At 47.7% G+C, this 22,205-nt stretch overlaps 1 protein-coding gene across 1 annotated transcript in view; it reads left to right on the top strand.

Moving 5' to 3' along the window:
• The window catches only part of CNTNAP5 (contactin associated protein family member 5), a gene marked incomplete in the record, with an annotated part of 569,649 nt that overhangs the window by 249,578 nt on the left and 297,866 nt on the right, over nucleotides 1-22,205 (top strand). Inside the window, 1 exon segment of the mRNA XM_056536567.1 lies at nucleotides 765-912. Within this exon segment, the coding sequence (XP_056392542.1) occupies nucleotides 765-912 (148 nt within the window).

Here is a 22,205-nt window from a genome sequence, read left to right as displayed (position 1 = left end):
ATAGTAGTTATATTCTTGTATATAGGAGCATTATTATAGTAGTTATATTCTTGTATATAGGAGCATTATTATAGTAGTTATATTCTTGTATATAGGAGCAGTATTATAGTAGTTATATTCTTGTATATAGGAGCAGTATTATAGTAGTTATATTCTTGTATATAGGAGCAGTATTATAGTAGTTATATTCTCGTACATTTTGGGTGGTAATATAGATTTTTTTGTTACTCACATTCATTATCATTGCGGTTTTAATCCTGTATACAGTGACAGTGATACTGTAAATTCATTTTTACAACAGGGAAGACCTGACATTTTTTCTTCATCCTGAGGCATGATGGGAAGGACATTAGGAATTAGAAAGGGGTATTTTGTGCAATCAGTCCTTCGCACTATCCTCACCACTTAACCCAAGAACGTTTATTATGTTGCTGAAATGTGTGACAGGAGATTCTCTATAAATACACTTTCCTGCCTCAATAGACTCTGAACACATCAGGAAGGATTTTTTAAAGGTCATTCTAAATTAACAGATTGATGCACATTGGAAATAGAAAATTCTATGTATCCCTTTTTTATTTATGCTTATCAGTTTCCAGGCTTTTTTTCCCCCTTGATCAATCCAAGGACGAGTAGGACGCATTGTTTTTTGGTTTTTTTTATCTATTGTTCTAGATTGTTAAGTGGTTGGTATAAATATTTATACTGATGTTGCCTTTTTGCTTTAATTAAGTTTTTTCTTATTTGTTATATTGTATCAACAGGTGTTTCCAGGAAACACAAACGCAGATGGCGTCGTCAACCACAAGTTCCAGCATTCCATTAAGGCCAGATTCCTCCGATTCATTCCATTGGATTGGAATTCAAGCGGGAGAATCGGAATGAGGATCGAGGTTTATGGCTGCTCATACAGTAAGTGGCTTTATATATATATATATATATATATATATATATATATATATATATATATTTTTTATTTTATTTTTATTTTTTTTTTGCATGCTGGAAGTTGTTGTTTTGCAATAATTTGAAGTCCACAGTTTGGACACCACTGATCTATACGGTAAGAGTTGTAGTCTATAGATCTAATGTTAACAATAATACAGGAACCATATGTTAGCTAAAGTTTGCCCTGCAAAGCTCCTATACAAGAGTGGCTTAAAGGAGTACTCCGGCCCTAAGACATCTTATCCCCTAGGGCAGTGGTCTTCAACTTGCGGACCTCCAGATATTGCAAAGCTACAACTCCCAGCATGCCCGGACAGCCAACGGCTGTCCGGGCATGCTGGGAGTTGTAGTTTTGCAACATCTGGAGGTCTGCAGGTTGAAGACCACTGCCCTAGGGGATAAGATGTCTAATTGCAGGGTTTGTGCCACTGGGGACCCCCGCAATCTCTCATGCAGACACCCACCTGTGGCAGCTGCACAGAGTGATGTTCGCTCCGTGCCTGAAGGGTCACGACTATGGGGCCGGAGTTTCGTGATGTCATGACTCCGCCCCATTGTGATCTCACGCCCTGCCCCCCCCCCCCCCCATTGCATGTCTACGGCCATCCATAGTCGTGACCCTTCAGACACGGAGCGAACGTCGCTCTGTGCAGCTGCCACAGGTGGGTGTCTGCATGAGATTGCGGGGGTCCCCAGTGGTGGATAAGATGTCTTAGGGCCAGAGTACCCCTTTAATGGGGTAATCCAGAGATTTGAAAAAAGAAAAAAGAAAAAAGTTTTCAAATCAACTGGTGGCAGAAAGTTCTACAGATTTGTAAATTACTTCAATTTAAAAATCTTAACCCATCCAGTACTTATCAGCTGTTGTATGCTCCACAGGAAGTTGTGTAGTTCTTTCCAGTCTGACCCCAGTGCTCTCTGCTGACACCTCTGTCCATGTCAGGGACTGTCCAAAGCAGGAGAAAATCCCCATAGCAAACCTCTCCTGCTCTGGACAGTTCCTGATACGGACAGAGGTGTCAGCAGAGAGCACTGGAGTCAGGTTGGAAAGAACTACACAACTTTCTGTGGAGCATACAGCAGCCGATAAGTACTGGAAGGGTTAACATTTTTAAATAGAAGCAATTTACAAATCTGCAGAACTTTCTGCTACCAGTTGATTTGAAATCATTTTTATTCCACCGGTGCACCCCTCAAGGGTGTTTCTGTTTTAATATAATGATATATTAGCTTGGTCCCTGAGGATGAGCGGCTCTGCTTCTCTTTCCGATCAGTAGGGATTTACAGAAACCTTCTTAAACAATATGGAAAGATCCAAACAATCTGACTTAGAACCAATTCACACTATGGAAATTCTACCCAGAATTGGATTTTGAAGGAATTTCGATGCAGAGTTCACGCTGCGGAATTTTGGCCTTAGAAATTCCACATTCTGTGTTCCTCCGAAAAAGCTAACTTTATTAGTGGAATCCTGCAGTGAAATAACATATGTTCTATGGGAGATTTTAATGACACTTATTTCCATGCAAAATAACCTCGATTCTGGGCCGCGCCGATTCTGAGAGTGTTTGAGCGGAATTCCACTCATAATAACTCAGAGTGGAAATTCCATAGTGTGAATGAGCCCTAATATGGTCTAAGTCGTAACTATAGAAGGGGCCAATAGAGCAGTCACACCAAGGCCTTGCTGTATGGGAAAGACCATCGGATAACACATGGTAGGTCCGATGAAGAAGAATTTACCTCCAAAATTCGGTTATATATCATTTTATTGTTTTGCTACTAATGGAATAAATTGGACTTATCTTTTCATGTGTCCTGTAAATTCTATCACTTGGATTGAAGCACCAGTGATGTTGTTTTTCTTTTTCTCTATACAAATCACATGGTAGGTCTAGGACCCTATTAGAGGTTCTTTGTGTTTTGGAGGTAAATCCTCCTTCATTAGTGCAGGGAGTGAAGAGCTTCCACTTCTATCCCTGTGAGCCCCTGCAGATATAAGTCTTTTTAGCCCAAGTGGGTATCCCCTCGTATCACTGGACTTACTACAGATTGTATCCCAGCCTACGTCATCTATCCTTCTGTCAGGAGGTTACATGTAAATTTGTTTCTTTTTTGTTTCTGCCTGATCCATTAATGGCGGCCCGGTCGTCATTGTTAGTGACATTGATCAGATGTGATGAGAACGAGTTACCTGGCGTTTCGTCTTTTCGGTACATTGGAGACATGTAATCAGCGCTTATCCAACCATAAATATTTATACGGATCTTTCAAGCCGACTTGTGTTCATTATGTAGATATTTTCGAGTCTCGATACAACAAGCAGATTCACAAGCCGCGGCCTCACTGATGTTTATCTTGCTGGCAGATAATGATATGTAAATTAAAAGCGTTTCCCTTTACTTAATGCATAAGCGTCATTCTTGATAATAAGATCAATGGGATGTGAAGCAGGTAGGAATATTACCATCTGCACCGAGGAATTCTCAGACTCATTGTCTCATAGCGTCATATATATAACGTATAGAGCAGTCAGGCATCAGCAGCTAGAGAGCTTCACATATAATAGAGGGGGTGATAATCACCTTATAGAGAGACAGAAGAGGAGGAGGGCAAATACAGGAGAGGAGGAGGGGAAATACAGAGGAGGAGGGCAAATACAGGAGAGGAGGAGGGGAAATACAGGAGAGGAGGAGGGGAAATACAGAGGGGGAGGAGGGGAAATACAGGAGAGGAGGAGGGCAAATACAGGAGAGGAGGAGGGGAAATACAGAGGAGGAGGAGGGGAAATACAGAGGAGGAGCGCAAATACAGGAGAGGAGGAGCGCAAATACAGAGGAGGAGGGGAAATACAGAGGAGGAGGAGCGCAAATACAGAGGAGGAGGAGGGCAAATACAGAGGAGGAGGGCAAATACAGAGGAGGAGGGCAAATACAGGAGAGGAGGAGGGGAAATACAGGAGAGGAGGAGGGCAAATACAGAAGAGGAGGGCAAATACAGAGGAGGAGGAGGGCAAATACAGGAGAGGAGGAGGGGAAATACAGGAGAGGAGGAGGGCAAATACAGAGGAGGAGGAGGGCAAATACAGGAGAGGAGGAGGGGAAATACAGAGGAGGAGGAGCGCAAATACAGAGGAGGAGGAGGGGAAATACAGGAGAGGAGGAGCGCAAATACAGAGGAGGAGGGCAAATACAGAGGAGGAGGAGGGCAAATACAGGAGAGGAGGAGGGGAAATACAGAGAAGGAGGAGGGGAAATACAGGAGAGGAGGAGGGCAAATACAGAGGATGAGGAGGGCAAATACAGGAGAGGAGGAGGGCAAATACAGAGGAGGAGGAGGGGAAATACAGGAGAGGAGGAGGGCAAATACAGAGGAGGAGGGCAAATACAGAGGAGGAGGAGGGCAAATACAGAGAAGGAGGGCAAATACAGGAGAGGAGGAGCGCAAATACAGGAGAGGAGGAGGGCAAATACAGGAGAGGAGGAGGAGAAATACAGAGGAGGAGGGCAAATACAGGAGAGGAGGAGGAGGGCAAATACAGGAGAGGAGGAGCGCAAATACAGAGGAGGAGGGAAAATACAGAGGAGGAGGAGGGAAAATACAGAGGAGGAGGAGGGAAAATACAGAGGAGGAGGAGGGCAAATACAGAAGAGGAGGAGGGCAAATACAGGAGAGGAGGAGGGCAAATACAGAGGAGGAGGGCAAATACAGAGGAGGAGGGCAAATACAGAGGAGGAGGAGGGCAAATACAGAGGAGGAGGAGGGAAAATACAGGAGAGGAGGAGGGAAAATACAGGAGAGGTGGAGGGAAAATACAGAGGAGGAGGAGGGCAAATACAGAGGAGGAGGAGGGCAAATACAGAAGAGGAGGATGGAAAATACAGAGGAGGAGGAGGGCAAATACAGGAGAGGAGGAGGGCAAATACAGAGGAGGAGGAGGGCAAATACAGAGGAGGAGGAGGGAAAATACAGAGGAGGAGGAGGGCAAATACAGGAGAGGAGGAGGGGAAATATAGAGGAGGAGGAGGGCAAATACAGGAGAGGAGGAGCGCAAATACAGGAGAGGAGGAGCGCAAATACAGAGGAGGAGGAGGGCAAATACAGGAGAGGAGGAGGGCAAATACAGAGGAGGAGGAGGGGAAATACAGGAGAGGAGGAGCGCAAATACAGAGGAGGAGGAGCGCAAATAGAGAGGAGGAGGGCAAATACAGAGGAGGAGGAGCGCAAATACAGAGGAGGAGGGCAAATACAGGAGAGGAGGAGGGGAAATACAGGAGAGGAGGAGGGGAAATACAGAGGAGGAGGAGGGCAAATACAGAGGAGGAGGAGGGCAAATACAGGAGAGGAGGAGCGCAAATACAGAGGAGGAGGAGGGGAAATACAGAGGAGGAGGAGGGCAAATACAGAAGAGGAGGATGGAAAATACAGAGGAGGAGGAGGGCAAATACAGGAGAGGAGGAGGGAAAATACAGAAGAGGAGGAGGGCAAATACAGGAGAGGAGGAGCGCAAATACAGAGGAGGAGGGCAAATACAGGAGAGGAGGAGGGCAAATACAGGAGAGGAGGAGGGAAAATACAGAAGAGGAGGAGGGAAAATACAGGAGAGGAGGAGCGCAAATACAGAGGAGGAGGGCAAATACAGGAGAGGAGGAGGAGGGAAAATACAGAGGAGGAAGAGGGCAAATACAGAAGAGGAGGATGGAAAATACAGAGGAGGAGGAGGGCAAATACAGAGGAAGAGGAGGGCAAATACAGAGGAGGAGGGAAAATACAGAGGAGGAGGAGGGCAAATACAGAGGAGGAGGAGGGCAAATACAGAGGAGGAGGAGGGAAAATACAGAGGAGGAGGAGGGCAAATACAGGAGAGGAGGAGCGCAAATACAGGAGAGGAGGAGGGCAAATACAGGAGAGGAGGAGCGCAAATACAGAAGAGGAGGAGGGAAAATACAGAGGAGGAGGAGGGCAAATACAGGAGAGGAGGAGGGCAAATACAGGAGAGGAGGAGGGAAAATACAGAAGAGGAGGATGGAAAATACAGAGGAGGAGGAGGGCAAATACAGAGGAGGAGGAGGGAAAATAGAGAGGAGGAGGAGGGAAAATACAGAGGAGGAGGAGGGCAAATACAGGAGAGGAGGAGGGAAAATACAGGAGAGGAGGAGGGAAAATACAGAGGAGGAGGAGGGCAAATACAGGAGAGGAGGAGGGCAAATACAGGAGAGGAGGAGGGAAAATACAGAAGAGGAGGATGGAAAATACAGAGGAGGAGGAGGGCAAATACAGAGGAGGAGGAGGGAAAATACAGAGGAGGAGGAGGGAAAATACAGGAGAGGAGGATGGAAAATACAGAAGAGGAGGATGGAAAATACAGAGGAGGAGGAGGGCAAATACAGGAGAGGAGGAGGGCAAATACAGAGGAGGAGGAGGGCAAATACAGAGGAGGAGGAGGGCAAATACAGGAGAGGAGGAGGGCAAATACAGAGGAGGAGGAGGGCAAATACAGGAGAGGAGGAGGGCAAATACAGAGGAGGAGGAGGGCAAATACAGGAGAGGAGGAGGGAAAATACAGAGGAGGAGGAGGAGGGAAAATACAGAGGAGGAGGAGGGCAAATACAGAGGAGGAGGAGGGCAAATACAGAGGAGGAGGAGGGAAAATACAGGAGAGGAGGAGGGCAAATACAGAGGAGGAGGAGGGCAAATACAGGAGAGGAGGAGGGAAAATACAGAGGAGGAGGAGGGCAAATACAGAGGAGGAGGAGGGCAAATACAGAGGAGGAGGAGGGCAAATACAGAGGAGGAGGAGGGCAAATACAGAGGAGGAGGAGGGCAAATACAGAGGAGGAGGGCAAATACAGGAGAGGAGGAGGGCAAATACAGAGGAGGAGGGCAAATACAGGAGAGTAGGAGGGCAAATACAGAGGATGAGGAGGGCAAATACAGAGGAGGAGGAGGGCAAATACAGAGGAGGAGGATGGAAAATACAGAGGAGGAGGAGGGCAAATACAGAGAAGGAGGAGGGAAAATACAGGAGAGGAGGAGAGAAAATACAGGAGAGGAGGAGGGCAAATACAGGAGAGGAGGAGGGCAAATACAGAGGAGGAGGAGGGAAAATACAGGAGAGGAGGAGGGAAAATACAGAGGAGGAGGGAAGGGCAAATACAGGAGAGGAGGAGGGAAAATACAGGAGAGGAGGAGGGAAGGGCAAAACGAGAAGATGAGGACTGAAGGGAAAATAGAGAAGAGGAGGAGGGAAGGGAAAATACAGAAAAGGAGGAGGGAAGGGAAAATAGAGAAGAGGAGGAGGGAAAATACAGAAGAGGAGGAGGGAAGGGCAAATACAGAAGAGGAGGACTGAAAATACAGAAGAGGAGGAGGGAAGGGAAAATACAGAAAAGGAGGAGGGAAGGGCAAAATGAGAAGAGGAGGAGGGAAAATACAGAAGAGGAGGAGGGAAGGGAAAATACAGAAAAGGAGGAGGGAAGAGCAAAACGAGAAGAGGAGGAGGGAAAATACAGAAGAAGAGGAGGAAAGGGCAAATACAGAAGAGGAGGAGGGAAGAGCAAATATAGAAGAGGAGGAGGGAAGAGCAAATATAGAAGAGGAGGAGGGAAGGGGAAATACAGAAGAGGAGGAGGGAAGAGCAAATAGAGAAGAGGAGGAGGGAAGGGAAAATACAGAAAAGGAGGAGGGAAGGAAAAATACAGAAGAGGAGGAAGGTAGGGCAAATACAGAAGAGGAGGAGAGAAGAGCAAATAGACAAGAGGAGGAGGGAAATACAGAAGAGGAGGAGGGAAGGGCAAATAGAGAAGAGGAGGAGGGAAAATACAGAAGAGGAGAAGGGAAGGGAAAATAGAGAAGAGGAGGAGGGAAGGGCAAATACAGAAGAGGAGGGGGGAAGGGAAAATAGAGAAGAGGAGGAGGGAAGAGAAAATACAGAAGAGGAGGAGGAGGGCAAATACAGGAGAGGAGGGAAGGGCAAATACAGAGGAGGAGGAGGGCAAATACAGAGGAGGAGGTCAAATACAGGAGAGGAGGAGGGCAAATACAGAGGAGGAGGGAAGGGCAAATACAGAAGAGGAGGAGCGCAAATACAGAGGAGGAGGAGGGCAAATACAGAAGAGGAGGAGAGAAAATACAGAGGAGGAGGGAAGGGCAAATACAGAGGAGGAGGAGGGCAAATACAGAGGAGGAGGAGGGCAAATACAGAAGAGGAGGATGGAAAATACAGAAGAGGAGGAGGGCAAATACAGAGGAGGAGGAGGGCAAATACAGAGGAGGAGGAGGGCAAATACAGGAGAGGAGGAGGGAAAATACAGGAGAGGAGGACGGAAAATACAGGAGAGGAGGAGAGAAAATACAGGAGAGGTGGAGGGAAAATACAGAGGAGGAGGAGGGCAAATACAGAGGAGGAGGAGGGAAAATACAGGAGAGGAGGAGGGAAAATACAGAGGAGGAGGAGGGCAAATACAGGAGAGGAGGAGGGCAAATACAGGAGAGGAGGAGGGAAAATACAGAGGAGGAGGAGGGCAAATACAGGAGAGGAGGAGGGAAAATACAGGAGAGGAGGAGGGAAAATACAGGAGAGGTGGAGGGAAAATACAGGGGAGGAGGAGGGCAAATACAGGAGAGGAGGAGGGAAAATACAGAGGAGGAGGGCAAATACAGAGGAGGAGGGAAGGGCAAATACAGGAGAGGAGGAATGAAAATACAGAGGAGGAGGAGGGCAAATACAGGAGAGGAGGAGGGAAAATACAGAGGAGGAGGAGGGCAAATACAGAGGAGGAGGAGGGCAAATACAGAGGAGGAGGAGGGCAAATACAGAGGAGGAGGAGGGCAAATACAGAGGAGGAGGAGGGAAAATACAGGAGAGGAGGAGGGAAAATACAGAGGAGGAGGAGGGCAAATACAGAGGAGGAGGAGGGAAAATACAGGAGAGGAGGATGAGGGAAAATACAGGAGAGGAGGAGGGAAAATACAGGAGAGGAGGATGGAAAATACAGAGGAGGAGGAGGGCAAATACAGAGGAGGAGGAGCGCAAATACAGAGGAGGAGGAGGGAAAATACAGGAGTGGAGGAGGGAAAATACAGAAGAGGAGGATGGAAAATACAGGAGAGGAGGAGGGAAATTACAGGAGAGGAGGAGGGCAAATACAGAGGAGGAGGAGGGCAAATACAGAGGAGGAGGGAAGGGCAAATACAGGAGAGGAGGAGGGCAAATACAGAGGAGGAGGAGGGAAGGGCAAATACAGTGGAGGAGGAGGGCAAATACAGAGGAGGAGGGCAAATACAGAGGAGGAGGAGGGCAAATACAGAGGAGGAGGAGGGAAAATACAGGAGAAGAGGAGGGGAAATACAGGAGAGGAGGAGGGAAAATACAGAAGAGGAGGATGGAAAATACAGAGGAGGAGGAGGGCAAATACAGGAGAGGAGGAAGGAAAATACAGGAGAGGAGGAGGGAAAATACAGGAGAGGTGGAGGGAAAATACAGAGGAGGAGGAGGGAAAATACAGGAGAGGAGGAGGGGAAATACAGGAGAGGAGGAGGGCAAATACACAGGAGGAGGAGGGAAAATACAGGAGAGGAGGATGAGGGAAAATACAGGAGAGGAGGAGGGAAAATACAGGAGAGGAGGATGGAAAATACAGAGGAGGAGGAGGGCAAATACAGAGGAGGAGGAGCGCAAATACAGAGGAGGAGGAGGGAAAATACAGGAGTGGAGGAGGGAAAATACAGAAGAGGAGGATGGAAAATACAGGAGAGCAGGAGGGCAAATACAGAAGAGGAGGAGGGAAAATACAGGAGAGGAGGAGGGCAAATACAGAAGAGGAGGAGGGCAAATACAGAAGAGGGGGAGGGCAAATACAGAAGAGGAGGAGGGAAAATACAGAAGAGGAGGAGGGAAGGGCAAATACAGAGGAGGAGGAGAGAAAGGTGAATACAGAAGAGGAGGAGGGAAGGGTGAATACAGAAGAGGAGGAGGGAAAATACAGAAGAGGAGGAGGGAAAATACAGAAGAGGAGGAGGGAAGGGCAAATACAGAGGAGGAGGAGAGAAAGGTGAATACAGAAGAGGAGGAGGGAAGGGTGAATACAGAAGAGGAGGAGGGAAAATACAGAAGAGGAGGAGGGAAAATACAGAAGAGGAGGAGGGAAAATACAGAAGAGGAGGAGGGAAAATACAGAAGAGGAGGAGGGAAGGGCAAAACGAGAAGATGAGGAGGGAAGGGCAAAACGAGAAGAGGAGGAGGGAAGGGAAAATAGAGAAGAGGAGGAGGGAAGGGAAAATACAGAAAAGGAGGAGGGAAGGGAAAATAGAGAAGAGGAGGGGGTAGGGAAAATACAGAAAAGGAGGAGGGAAGGGCAAATACAGAAGAGGAGGAGGGAAAATACAGAAGAGGAGGAGGGAAGGGAAAATACAGAAAAGGAGGAAGGAAGGGCAAAACGAGAAGAAGAGGAGGGAAAATACAGAAGAGGAGGAGGGAAGGGAAAATACAGAAAAGGAGGAGGGAAGAGCAAATACAGAAGAGGAGGAGGGAAGGGAAAATACAGAAAAGGAGGAGGGAAGGGCAAAACGAGAAGAGGAGGAGGGAAAATACAGAAGAAGAGGAGGGAAGGGAAATATGGAAGAAGAAGAGGAGGAAAGGGCAAATACAGAAGAGGAGGAGGGAAGAGCAAATAGAGAAGAGGAGGAGGGAAGGGAAAATACAGAAAAGGAGGAGGGAAGGAAAAATACAGAAGAGGAGGAGGGAAGAGCAAATACAGAAGAGGAGGGGGAAGGGAAAATACAGAAGAGGAGGAGGGAAGAGCAAATAGAGAAGAGGAGGAGGGAAGGGGAAACACAGGAGAGAAGAGGAGAAGAGAAGGGATAATACAGGATAAAATACTTTTTTCTTCTAAGGGCTTCTCTAAGGACGCCCCTTCCCATATCATTTATTACTTCATTTGGAATTTTAAAAAACAAGACAGATGAGATTTATAAATGACATCACCCATTGTATGATCCATAGAGGACAATGACTGTGAAGAGCGGCACTTGTTCAGAATAGTGAGTACAGCTCTGGGGTATAATACAGGATACAACTCAGGATCAGTACAGGATAAGTAATGTAATGTATGTACTCAGTGACCTCACCAGCAGAATAGTGAGTACAGCTCTGGGGTATAATACAGGATACAACTCAGGATCAGTACAGGATAAGTAATGTAATGTATGTACACAGTGACCTCACCAGCAGAATAGTGAGTACAGCTCTGGAGTATAATACAGGATATAACTCAGGATCAGTACAGGGTAAGTAATGTAATGTATGTACACAGTGACCTCACCAGCAGAATAGTGAGTACAGCACCGGAGTATAATACATGATATAACTCAGGATCAGTACAGGATAAGTAATGTAATGTATGTACACAGTGACCTCACCAGCAGAATAGTGAGTACAGCACCGGAGTATAATACAGGATATAACTCAGGATCAGTACAGGATAAGTAATGTAATGTATGTACACAGTGATCTCACCAGCAGAATAGTGAGTGCAGCCCTGGAGTATAATACAGGATATAACTCAGGATCAGTACAGGATAAGTAATGTAATGTATGTACACAGTGATCTCACCAGCAGAATAGTGAGTGCAGCCCTGGAGTATAATACAGGATATAACTCAGGATCAGTACAGGATAAGTAATGTAATGTATATACACAGTGACCTCACCAGCAGAATAGTGAGTACAGCTCTGGGGTATAATACAGGATATAACTCAGGATCAGTAGAGGATAAGTAATGTAATGTATGTACACAGTTACCTCACCAGCAGAATAGGGAGTACAGCTCTGGAGTATAATACAGGATATAACTCAGGATCAGTACAGGATAAGTAATGTAATGTATGTACACAGTTACCTCACCAGCAGAATAGTGAGTACAGCTCTGGGGTATAATACAGGATATAACTCAGGATCAGTATAGGATAAGTAATGTAATGTATGTACACAGTGATCTCACCAGCAGAATAGTGAGTGCAGCTCTGGAGTATAAAACAGGATATAACTCAGGATCAGTACAGGATAAGTAATGTAATGTATGTACACAGTGACCCCACCAGCAGAATAGTGAGTACAGCTCTGGAGAGAGGTTGTGTTCTGCTGAGCTCCTGAGACTTCCACAGAAGCAGTGATTTCCATCCGCCCCTCCCCAGGTGTGTGGCATACACCTGGGTAGGTTCTCCTGCTATGGAGCCCAGGGGATCTGGAGCTTCATCTTGCACTCCCCGTACCCGGCCGGCGGGGGGTGCCAAGGAAAATGCCACGGCCAATAATCCGGACGGAATTAGGAGAACAACCAGGGCTCACAGTAATGTGGTGCCCCCTCCCCCGTCCTCAGCTGGGAGCTGCAAAGCCTCCAGCAAAAGCCCTGCAAGGAAAAGAAGCACGTCCAGGCAGAGGAGTGCAGTGAAGGCAGCTGTCTCTGGACCCTCACAACCCCAGCAATGGGGGGTAAAGGGGAACAGAGAATCACTGGCGACCTTTGGATCAAGAATCCAGGCGAAGATGGCTGAATATGAACAGCTTGGAAAGCAGCTTCGTGGCCTTAGAGAAGATCTAAAGTTTGCCATCTATCAAGCGGATCAGGCACCTAAGGCAAAGAGATCAGCGTTCAACACCAAGGTGAGGTCTCTGAGGAAAGAGGTGGAGGAGCTTGTGAGGAGGAGATCGGACATTGTGGAGGGTGCTGGGTTTCTTGGTGAGAAGCTAATTCATGAAGAGAGGTTCTCCAGCATGAAGACGTCCAGAGGTTGTGAAAGTCAGCAAGATGAGGATTGTCGCAGTGAGGAGGAGGAGATGGAGGAAGGTGAAGGAGGTGAGGAGGGCAATGTGAGTGAGGGGGATATGGACACTGTTTCGGTATGTGCCACCATTGCTACCCCTGACCCCCCACTTACCCTGAGTGCAGACTATATAAACCCGGCTCAGGTGGCCTTACCTCTCTCCAGTGAGGAGGATGATGGCAGTGACTGCGGTGAAGGCAGCGGCTTGGCAGACGGGGGTCTCCTGCGGGCGATTGTAATGCAGGAGTCACCCACCCGTCTAGAAAATTTTTCTTTTGGAGACGATTTGGGCCCAGAAGAGAAGAGGAGGAATAAAAAAAAAGGGCAAGAAAAGAAAGAAAACTGAGGGACAAGTGAAGTTTGTCTTTTCTCCTTTCCAGCAGTCTGAGTCGGCTGAAAAGTCGGTTCAGGGTGCTGGGTCCCCCAACCTGCCAGACCCCGTTTCTGTAGTGGAGCGGGGCCAGCATGGGGGATACAGTAGTGCACCCAAAATGGCCGTGGGTGCTATAGAAAAAAAAGGGCACCCTCCTGTGAGGGGGGAGTGTGTCCAGTCACCAGAAAATGGCGGCAGATTCACCCGTTCAGTTGAAGTGGGCGGTACTGGTCCTGGCGCTGCAGGGCATTCTCCTGTGAGGGGGGGGGAGTGTCCGGGCACCGGACCCTGTTGGTTCAGGGGGCGGTCCCCTAGGTGATGTGGTTGGTACCGGTTCTGGCGCCAGGGGGCACTCCGCTGTAAAGGGGGAGGTTCCCTGTGCGTCGGCTGTAGCGGGAGTAAGTCCGGAGGGACAGTCATTTTGCGAGGGGGCGTGGCCACCTATGTCAGAGGCGGAGCGTGTGTCTGCACCCCAAGAGACGGGAAGAAAGAACTATGCAGCGCCAATTCTGAAACCGGCAGCCATTAAACATGCAAAAGACCCAGCCAGCCCAGTCTGTAACACACCAAGGGAGAGTGTAGGCAAGAGTGAAAGTGAGAGCAAAAATGGTAATGTGCAAAATGTGAATGATGGTGGTGTGCATGGGAGGAGTTGTGGTAGCAGTGTGGATGAGGGGGGAACTTGTGGAGTGCAAGAGAGGGGTGCAAGTGGGGTGCAAGAGAGGGGTGCAAGTGGAGTGAAAGAGAGGGGTGCAAGTGGGGTGCAAGAGAGGGGTGCAAGTGGAGTGAAAGAGAGGGGTGCAAGAGAGGGGTGCAAGTGGAGTGAAAGAGAGGGGTGCAAGTGGGGTGCAAGTGGGGTGCAAGAGAGGGGTGCTAGTGAAATGCAGGTGAGGAGCGGTAGTGGAATGGGAGAGAGAGGTGTTATGGCTGATATTTCTGTCAAGAATAATGGTCCTGGTTTGGTTTCTGGTTCGACTGCCCCCCCGGTAGTGGCTGCTTCTCCCAGAAGCTATGCCAGCGTCACTGCCGGGGGATCCCCATCTCCATCTGGCTCTGGGGGTCACTTGCAACAGCGCCTCCTGGAGGCTCTACGTAGGGGAGACAGGTCGATCCAGGTAGAGGGGAGGGGTGAGGTTGACCTGTCTTTTTGGATAGAAAGACACGGCTTAGGCGCTTTCCGAGAACAAAATGGGGAGGTGGTCTGGTCCCTCCCGACATCCGGGCAGGAAAGTGGCCGTAGGAATGTGGTCCGTTTAGTGTGGAGGGGCGAAGATGCGTGTCCGCCTCGGGGAAAGGTGGTTGAGCTCCTCCTCCGGATGGAATTCAGGGCAAGTGACATCTTTGCCCTGATCCACCCCTACGGTACTTCCGAGTTTGATATCAGCTTCGCTCGGCCAGAGGGTTTGGAACTTTTCTGGTCGAACTATGAGGTGGTGAAAAGCGAGCCCGGCTGGCGGGATTTTGCCGTAAAGGCGATATCCCGTCAGAATTTGGTCAAGAAAGTGACCGTTTTGACACGTAACGAGTCACTATCTTGCTATGACATCATGACCTGGCTCAGCCGATATGGGGATGTGACGGACATGCCAAAAAAGAACTATGATGAACATGGGATCTGGTCTGGGGCCTGGACGTTTTCCGTCAAACTGAAGCGTTCGGGGAGCACTGTTGCCCACATCCCATCAGCTGCTTTTCTTGGGAGAGACAGAATCCAAGTTTTCTACCAGGGGCAGCCCAAGGTCTGTCACAGGTGTGGCAGCCCCACTCACTTTAGCGCAGCCTGTACCGTGCAGGTCTGTGCACTGTGCGGTGGGGTAGGTCATCTTGCCGCATCCTGTAGGCAGATCCGGTGTCATCTGTGTGGTGTCTTAGGACACCCTTTCAGCCGTTGTCCTAGCGCCTTTGCCCGTGCGACGGTCACCTTGGCTGGAGATGGCAGTAATGTTGCTTCAGCTGGGGAGGGCACGAGTGCGGGTGAAGGTGCAACAGGGTCAGTGAAGAGGAAAAGTCCCGCCAAGCTGAGGCGGGAGGCTAATCGCAGAAGGAGCAGGGAGCTGGAGAGTTCCCATGTGGCAGGGGTAGCTTCTGACCCTGCTCCAGAGGTTAGTCCTGAAACTGCTGAGGCCCTGGAGGAGAATGTGATGGATGAGGAAATGAGGAGAATCTGTAGAGAAGAGGGCAGCAAGGCCGATCTTTCCGATTCCTCCCACTATGAAAGTGTGGATGAGGAGGGTGAAGAGCGGCCAAAAAAGGGCAATAAAAGGGGAAAGAAGAGGTCGGAGCCCTCTAGTCCCCGTGCTACGGACCAGGTCCCAAGCGGAAGCTTACCTGCCCCCCCTCTGATTGATCTGTCTAACCGGTACTCTGTCCTTGAAGACATCTCCTCCCCTTCCTTGAAGGAGGGGGTCGAGGATGGGGTGCCTGAAGTGGGGAAGCCTCCAGGGGGAACTGGGCCCTGTCCTGAAGGGGCAATTTCCTCAGGGGATGGGGCCAAACCGGAGCCAGGTGGAGATGGGGATTCAAAAATGGACCTGTCAGAATCAAAAAAACGGTCCAAAGAGAAGGAAGCCTCCTCGTCTGGGGATGAGGGGGTGAAGAAAAGACAGAAATGATGGGGTTAGGGCCATCTAACTCGATCACCCATGATGGCGGCACTCACCCCATTGACGCTGGCATCTATTAACTGTGCCAGCATAAAGTCTGATACGGCTAGATTCGCAGCCTTTGATTTTCTCGGCCGTGTTGAAGCCGATATTTTGTATCTGCAGGAGACCAGGTTGTCAGATCTAGCCTCTCTGGTAAAAGCCAGGAGAGAGTGGAGGCGCGGCCCCTCCCACTGGTCTCTTGCGGCTGAGCCGTATAGTGGGGTGGCGGTCCTTTTTACCGCTCCGGTTGAATGCCGACGGGTTATTGAGTTAGAAATGGGGAGGTGCCTGATCTTAGATGTCCTCATGAAGGGGCAAGAGCTCCGGCTCATTAACATCTACGCCCCACAAACCAAGTGGGACCGTAAAGATCTCTTTATGAGGATTAAGCCCTTTCTTTTTACAAGCCGACAGGTGATCTTTGGAGGGGATTTCAATACTGTCACAAGGTCCCAAGATAGGAGAGGTTCCAATGATCGGTTGGCTTATGATAGCATAGCTCTCAATAGTATAGTTAGGGAAGCTCGCCTAGAGGATGCCCACATTCGGAGCCCCTCAGGCCACGCGGGTTTCACCTATCATCGAGGTAGCTGCAGGTCTAGGATAGACAGGTTTTATTTGAAGGAGGAAGCCGTCTCTTCCGCAGTGTCCGTGGTTGAGGTGGAGTTCTCCGATCACTGTATGATTTATTTTTCCTTGAATGTTTCAGAGACCCCCCGGATGGGTAAAGGTTATTGGAAGCTGAATTCGTCCCTCCTGGAGGAAGCTGAGGTAAGACAGTCCTTTGAGGATTTTCTTCAGAGTCAGGTACCTTTACTGGACCTTTGTAGTAGTAAGTCAGAGTGGTGGGAGATATTCAAGAAGAGGGTTGCGGGGTTCTTCCGCCAGCTCTCGAGCCTCAGGTCCCTGAACAGGTATCGCCTGTATCAGGGACTGAGGAGGAAACTCGAGCTTCTTGTTTCGACTGGAGGTAGCCGAGAGGATATCTCCAGAGTGAAATCCTTGCTGATGAGGTGTCAGTACGATAGGCACGCATCTTTGGTTTTTGAGAGGGATTTCGGGAAATACCGCTCGCCCGACCCTTACAGAAACTGTAAGATGTCAGTGAGTAGTAAAGTCATTTCAGGACTGATCGATAGTACAGGATCTCTGAATCGGTCCAGATCAGGGATCCTGGAGATCGTCAGATCCTTCTACTCGCACCTCTTGGGAAGGAAGGATCTAGATCGAGACAGGATGTCGGCTTTCCTGGCTGAAACCATTCCTGAGCCAGGGGTAGACCCCTCTCTTGATGTTTTGGCAGAAGAAATCAGGGAAGAGGAAGTGAGACTGGCGATCGAGGGGCTTGCCCCCAAGAAGTCACCAGGTCCGGATGGCTTAACATCCGAGTGGTACAGGGCCTTTAAGGAGTCTTTAGCTCCCCTCTTGACTGAGGTATTCAATGAGTGTCTCTCCTCGGGCACTCTGCCGAAGTCAATGAGGAGGTCAGCCCTGATTCTTCTCTCAAAGGGTAAAGATCCCAGCCGTATTGAGAATTGGAGGCCCATAGCTCTTCTCAATACGGACAGGAAGCTTCTGGCCAAGATACTGTTTAATCGGCTGGTGAAATTTGCACCCCGGCTCCTTTCGGGGGCTCAGCACTGCTCTGTTCCAGGCCGAAGCACCTTAAGTGCGGTCCTTAGTGTCAGGGAGGCAGTGGAGCGGAGTAGTGCGGGTCTCTGGAAGGGGTACCTGCTGTCCCTGGATCAGGCCAAAGCATTTGATCGGGTGAACCATGACTACCTCTGGTCCATCCTACTGAGATATGGCTTACCGTGTACTTTTGTTAATTGGCTTAAGATCTTGTATACAGGGGCAGAGAGTTTCCCGCTGGTGAACGGTTGGTCTGGCCACTCTTTTGAGGTGGGGTCCGGAGTCCGTCAGGGTTGTTCTTTGAGCCCGCTTTTATACGTGTTCGCAATCGACCCCTTCGTCCGGAGGGTAGATTGTGGGCCGTTGGCGGGAGTCGGGATGAGTCTGGCGGAGCTGGATGTTGCCCAGAGAGTAGTGGCGTGCGCTGATGATGTCACCATTTTCGTGTCCTCGAGAGAGGAGGTTGATGTGGTGATGTCGGAGGTGGAACGCTACTCGGAGGCATCCGGGTCTAAGATCAACCGGGATAAGTGTGAAAGTCTTTGGCTGGGAGGGGGAGATCCCACGTTTGATCTCCCGGACACCCTTCCAGGGCCCCAAGAGTCAGCAAAAATTCTGGGCATCACATTCGGCCAGGATGATTATCCCACCAAAAACTGGGATGGTAAGCTCCAGGATGCCACTCAGAAGGTGGACCAGTGGAAGGGTTGGTCTATGACCCTCAGGGAAAGGATACACCTGATCAAATCGTACCTGCTCCCCTTGTTTATCTATCTGGGCAGCGTATGTATCTTGCCAGAGGCTTACTATACTAGGATCTACAGCCTGTTTTTCCAACTGTTATGGGGGAACAGGATGAACCTAGTCAAGAGGGAGGTTACGTACCGCACGAGGAGACTAGGGGGTTTATCTATGGTAAACCCTGTGGTGTTCTTAACGAACACCTTCTTGAAAGCTAACATCTCGAACCTCTGGTCAGAGAGGGCTCCTCCATGGGTACTCTCCTGCAGGGAGTGGTTTCGGCCTTTCTTCCAGGAATGGGAGACAGGAGGGCAAGTGAAGGACCTCCGTACGCCCCATGGATATCTTCCGGCTTACGCTACCCCGACTCTGAAGGCAATACGTCGGTGGGGTCTGGGAGTGTGGGAGATCAGGACCCAGTCAAGGCAGTTCCTTGACAAACGGGTTCTGTTGACCCACTTCCAGAAGCCTCTGGCACTCAGGGACTGCCCAGGTCGGGATCTGAGGGTGGGGTTGTATCTTTTAAACATGAAAAGGATCCCCCAGTAGTTTTGGGACTTGGCCTGGCGCTGCTTTCAGGGGAAGCTATATGTGAGGGACAATTTGAAGTGTAGGAGATCTGATGACCGGGGGTGTCCCCGAGAAGAGTGCGGGGACATGCTGGAAAGCATGGACCATTTCCTGCTTCATTGTCCCTTTAATATAGGGGTCTACAACCGGGTGGGCGCTTCCATCGGCTGGAGTCAACTTGCCGGCCTTACCTATCCGGAGTGGGCTTATGGGGCATTCAGGACCCTGGGTGGCCGTGATCGGGGCACTTTATTCTTAGTCAGTTTAGTGGTTAGGTACTACACGTGGAATGTACGGTGTTTAGTGTCTACACAGCGCAAAGTCCTCTCCGAGGTGGAGGTCTGTAGGAACATCACTGGTGACCTCGGGAAGATCAGGTCTTTGGAGTATGGCAGTCTTGGTACCAGTAGGGCTTCTCTCCTATGGAGAGGGTTTTCTTTTGATGTGCCCTAGGTACTAGGCCTTTTGGGTAGAGTACCCTTGATTTGGTTAGGGACAGTGATGTAGGGACAGGGTTAGGGTGATAGTAGGGTCAGTTTATTTTTAGGGATAATGGTAGGGAGAGAGGTAGGGTGGAGTTAGGGAAAGAATGTAAATTTTGTATGTATCAGGATTGCCATCCTTCTTCCTGGTGGTGGGCTAATGCATGTGCACCATAGCTTTTTGTTTTGTTTTCAGATGTTAAGGTTATGAAAAGCTTACAGGCACCAAACTTGGGCCTAAAGTGGGTTGTATTGTTTGTTTAAGTATATTGTAATGCTGATAATGATAAAGTTGGTTGGGAGGAGTTCTAGGTTGGGAGGGTGTATTTGTGGGTGGTGGTGGTTGTTTCTTTTGGTGGACCTGGCATGGGTCAGTTATGAACTGGACATTGAGGACTATGAACTGTATGGACTCTGACCCATGTACAGGAGGGCGGGTGGTGTGGGTGAAGGGACAGTTTAGTGTAGGTTGTTTTATTGTATTTGTAGGTGTATTTTCTGTATATTTAGGTGTATATAGTGTATATAGTCTATATGTATAATATGTTATAATTTTGTTTATCTTATTTTATGGCAGTCGAACCAGTTGTTATTTTTGTAGTAATTTTTCTTTGGTATTTTTGTATCCCATAGTGGATTTCGTTTTTTTTTTTCTTTGGTCTAGGTCTTCTTTTCCCCAAGTTTGGGTGTTTTTGAGTTATAGATTTAATTTTCTTTCTTAACAATTAGGGGAAAAAAAAAAAAAAGTATGTGTATATACATATATATATTAAATTAATGGGGTGTAGTGGGAGTCCTTGTTGTGTGTGTTTTCCCAAGTTTGGGTGTTTTTGAGTTACAGCTAAATTGTGCTATTTTTATGTTTCTTTTTTGGTAACGCAAGTTGAGTATGTATGTGAGTGTTGTTAGATATTTGGTTATGTAAGGTGCGTCTCTAGTATTTTCTAGGGAAAACTGGGCTGGCCGGTTAGGCAGGATTTATGTTCTTTTATTTGAAATGTAAAGTTTGGGTTTATGTTATTTTATGTTGTTGTTTTCAGTTATGGCAAAGTTGTGCTGGTTTTTGTGTTTGTTATGATTTACATTTTTCTAATAAAAAAGATTTACAGGATATAACTCAGGATCAGTACAGGATAAGTAATGTAATGTATGTACACAGTGACCGCCACCAGCAGACTAATAAGTGCAGCTCTAGTGTCGAATACAGAATGTACAGTAGCTGAAGGTCAGTACAATATAAGTTATGTAATACATTGAAATACATCTTTATCTTCTGGTGTTTTCTTTGTATATGTTCAATGTCATCCAGTATCATTGAGAAATATATCAGCGTTCCTTGAGGCTTTATAAGGGCCCCATTATACGGCTCCTGAAGTGGACTCTTTCCGATCGCTCCGTACAGTTTCCATAGCAGTGTCCCTGACTCTTCTCCGTAATGACATCATTTGTAAAGACAATTTCCTTCAATGCAAAAAAAAAAGTCCAAATGCCTCGAAGAAAAAAAGAAGGAACGAAAGGAAAATGTCTGTGCGAGTCTCATTACACATTACTGCATAAATAGAAAATGGCAGCGCGGAGATTATGAGTCATTTCACTCGCTATCTCCGCGATCTGTAGATGCCGGCGATAAGCCTTCTCCCATTTCGCCGGAACATTCAATTGCGTGAACTTAAGTGAACCCGCTCCTCGAAATTTATGCTGAAATCTCTTTCTCAATCACCGTGACCTTCTACTAAATGACAGATTTTTATATTCGGAGTTTACATTAAATTGTAGAAGCGCTTACCTATAATCAAAAATGGCTCCATTTGTTTTAAAGTATTAGCTTTTACGGATATTTCGTTCGCGGCCTGCACTCTGGGCTTTTAATATCCGACGCGCCGCTACCGTTCCATCTCTGGATGCTGCGACGCGCTTCGAGGTCTAAGTGACTTATGAAAGTGTTTTTTAAAAGATTAACAAAGCCTCCAGCGTGGGGAACCGGTTCGCAGCTCATTCGGGTTATCGGCCTCTTGTCGGGGGCGAGTTCTGTGTAAATATTGATATTTTTCGCCTAAATTGATGTGCAAGAAAATATATTAACATTTTTTAACATTTCCCTGATGTTTTGCATCAATTACTAATAAAATAGGATCTAAATTAGTCTTTATCAACCAGTGTGCCTCCAGCTGTTGCAAAACTACAACTCCTAGCATGCCCGGACAGCCTGCGGCTGTCCGGGCATGCTGGGAGTTGTAGTTTTGCAACAGCTGGAGGCACACTGGTTGGGAAAAACTAATCTAATCTAATAAGACAATTGTACATTATATGGCTTTTATTGAGCATATTGAGTAAACATTTACAGTGCAGAGAGAAAGTCAAAGGCTATCCAGCCATTCTTGGAGTTGTAGTTTTGCTTGATAAACACTAGTCAAGCTAACAAGACAATTGTACAATGTGTGGCTTATTTTGAGCAAATTGAGTAAACATTTACAGAGCAGGGAGAAAGTTAGATAGAGATACAGTACATATAGATTGATATTCAGGAAAAAAAATTAATTATTTTACATTTCAAATAATTTTTGCATCAATTACTAATAAGACATGATAAAAAAAACAGTATTTCCCAACCAATGTGCCTCCAGCTGTTGCAAAACTACAACTCCCAGCATGCCCACCGATAGTTAGTTAGACAGACAGACAGACAGACAGACAGACAGACAGACAGATAGATAGATAGATAGATAGATATGAGACAGACAGATAGATAGATAGATAGATATGAGATAGATAGATAGATAGATAGATATGATATAGATAGATATGAGACAGACAGATAGATAGATAGATAGATATGAGATAGATAGATAGATAGACAGACATGAGATAGATAGATATATAGATAGATAGGAGATAGATAGATAGATAGATAGATAGATAGGAGATAGATAGATAGATAGATAGATAGATAGATAGATAGATAGATAGATAGATAGGAGATAGATAGATAT

This window comes from Hyla sarda, chromosome 8, assembly GCF_029499605.1.
Source record: "Hyla sarda isolate aHylSar1 chromosome 8, aHylSar1.hap1, whole genome shotgun sequence".
NCBI lineage: Eukaryota > Metazoa > Chordata > Amphibia > Anura > Hylidae > Hyla > Hyla sarda.
Note: the sequence above shows the minus strand (reverse complement) of the source record. Positions and strands in the feature narration are given on the sequence as shown.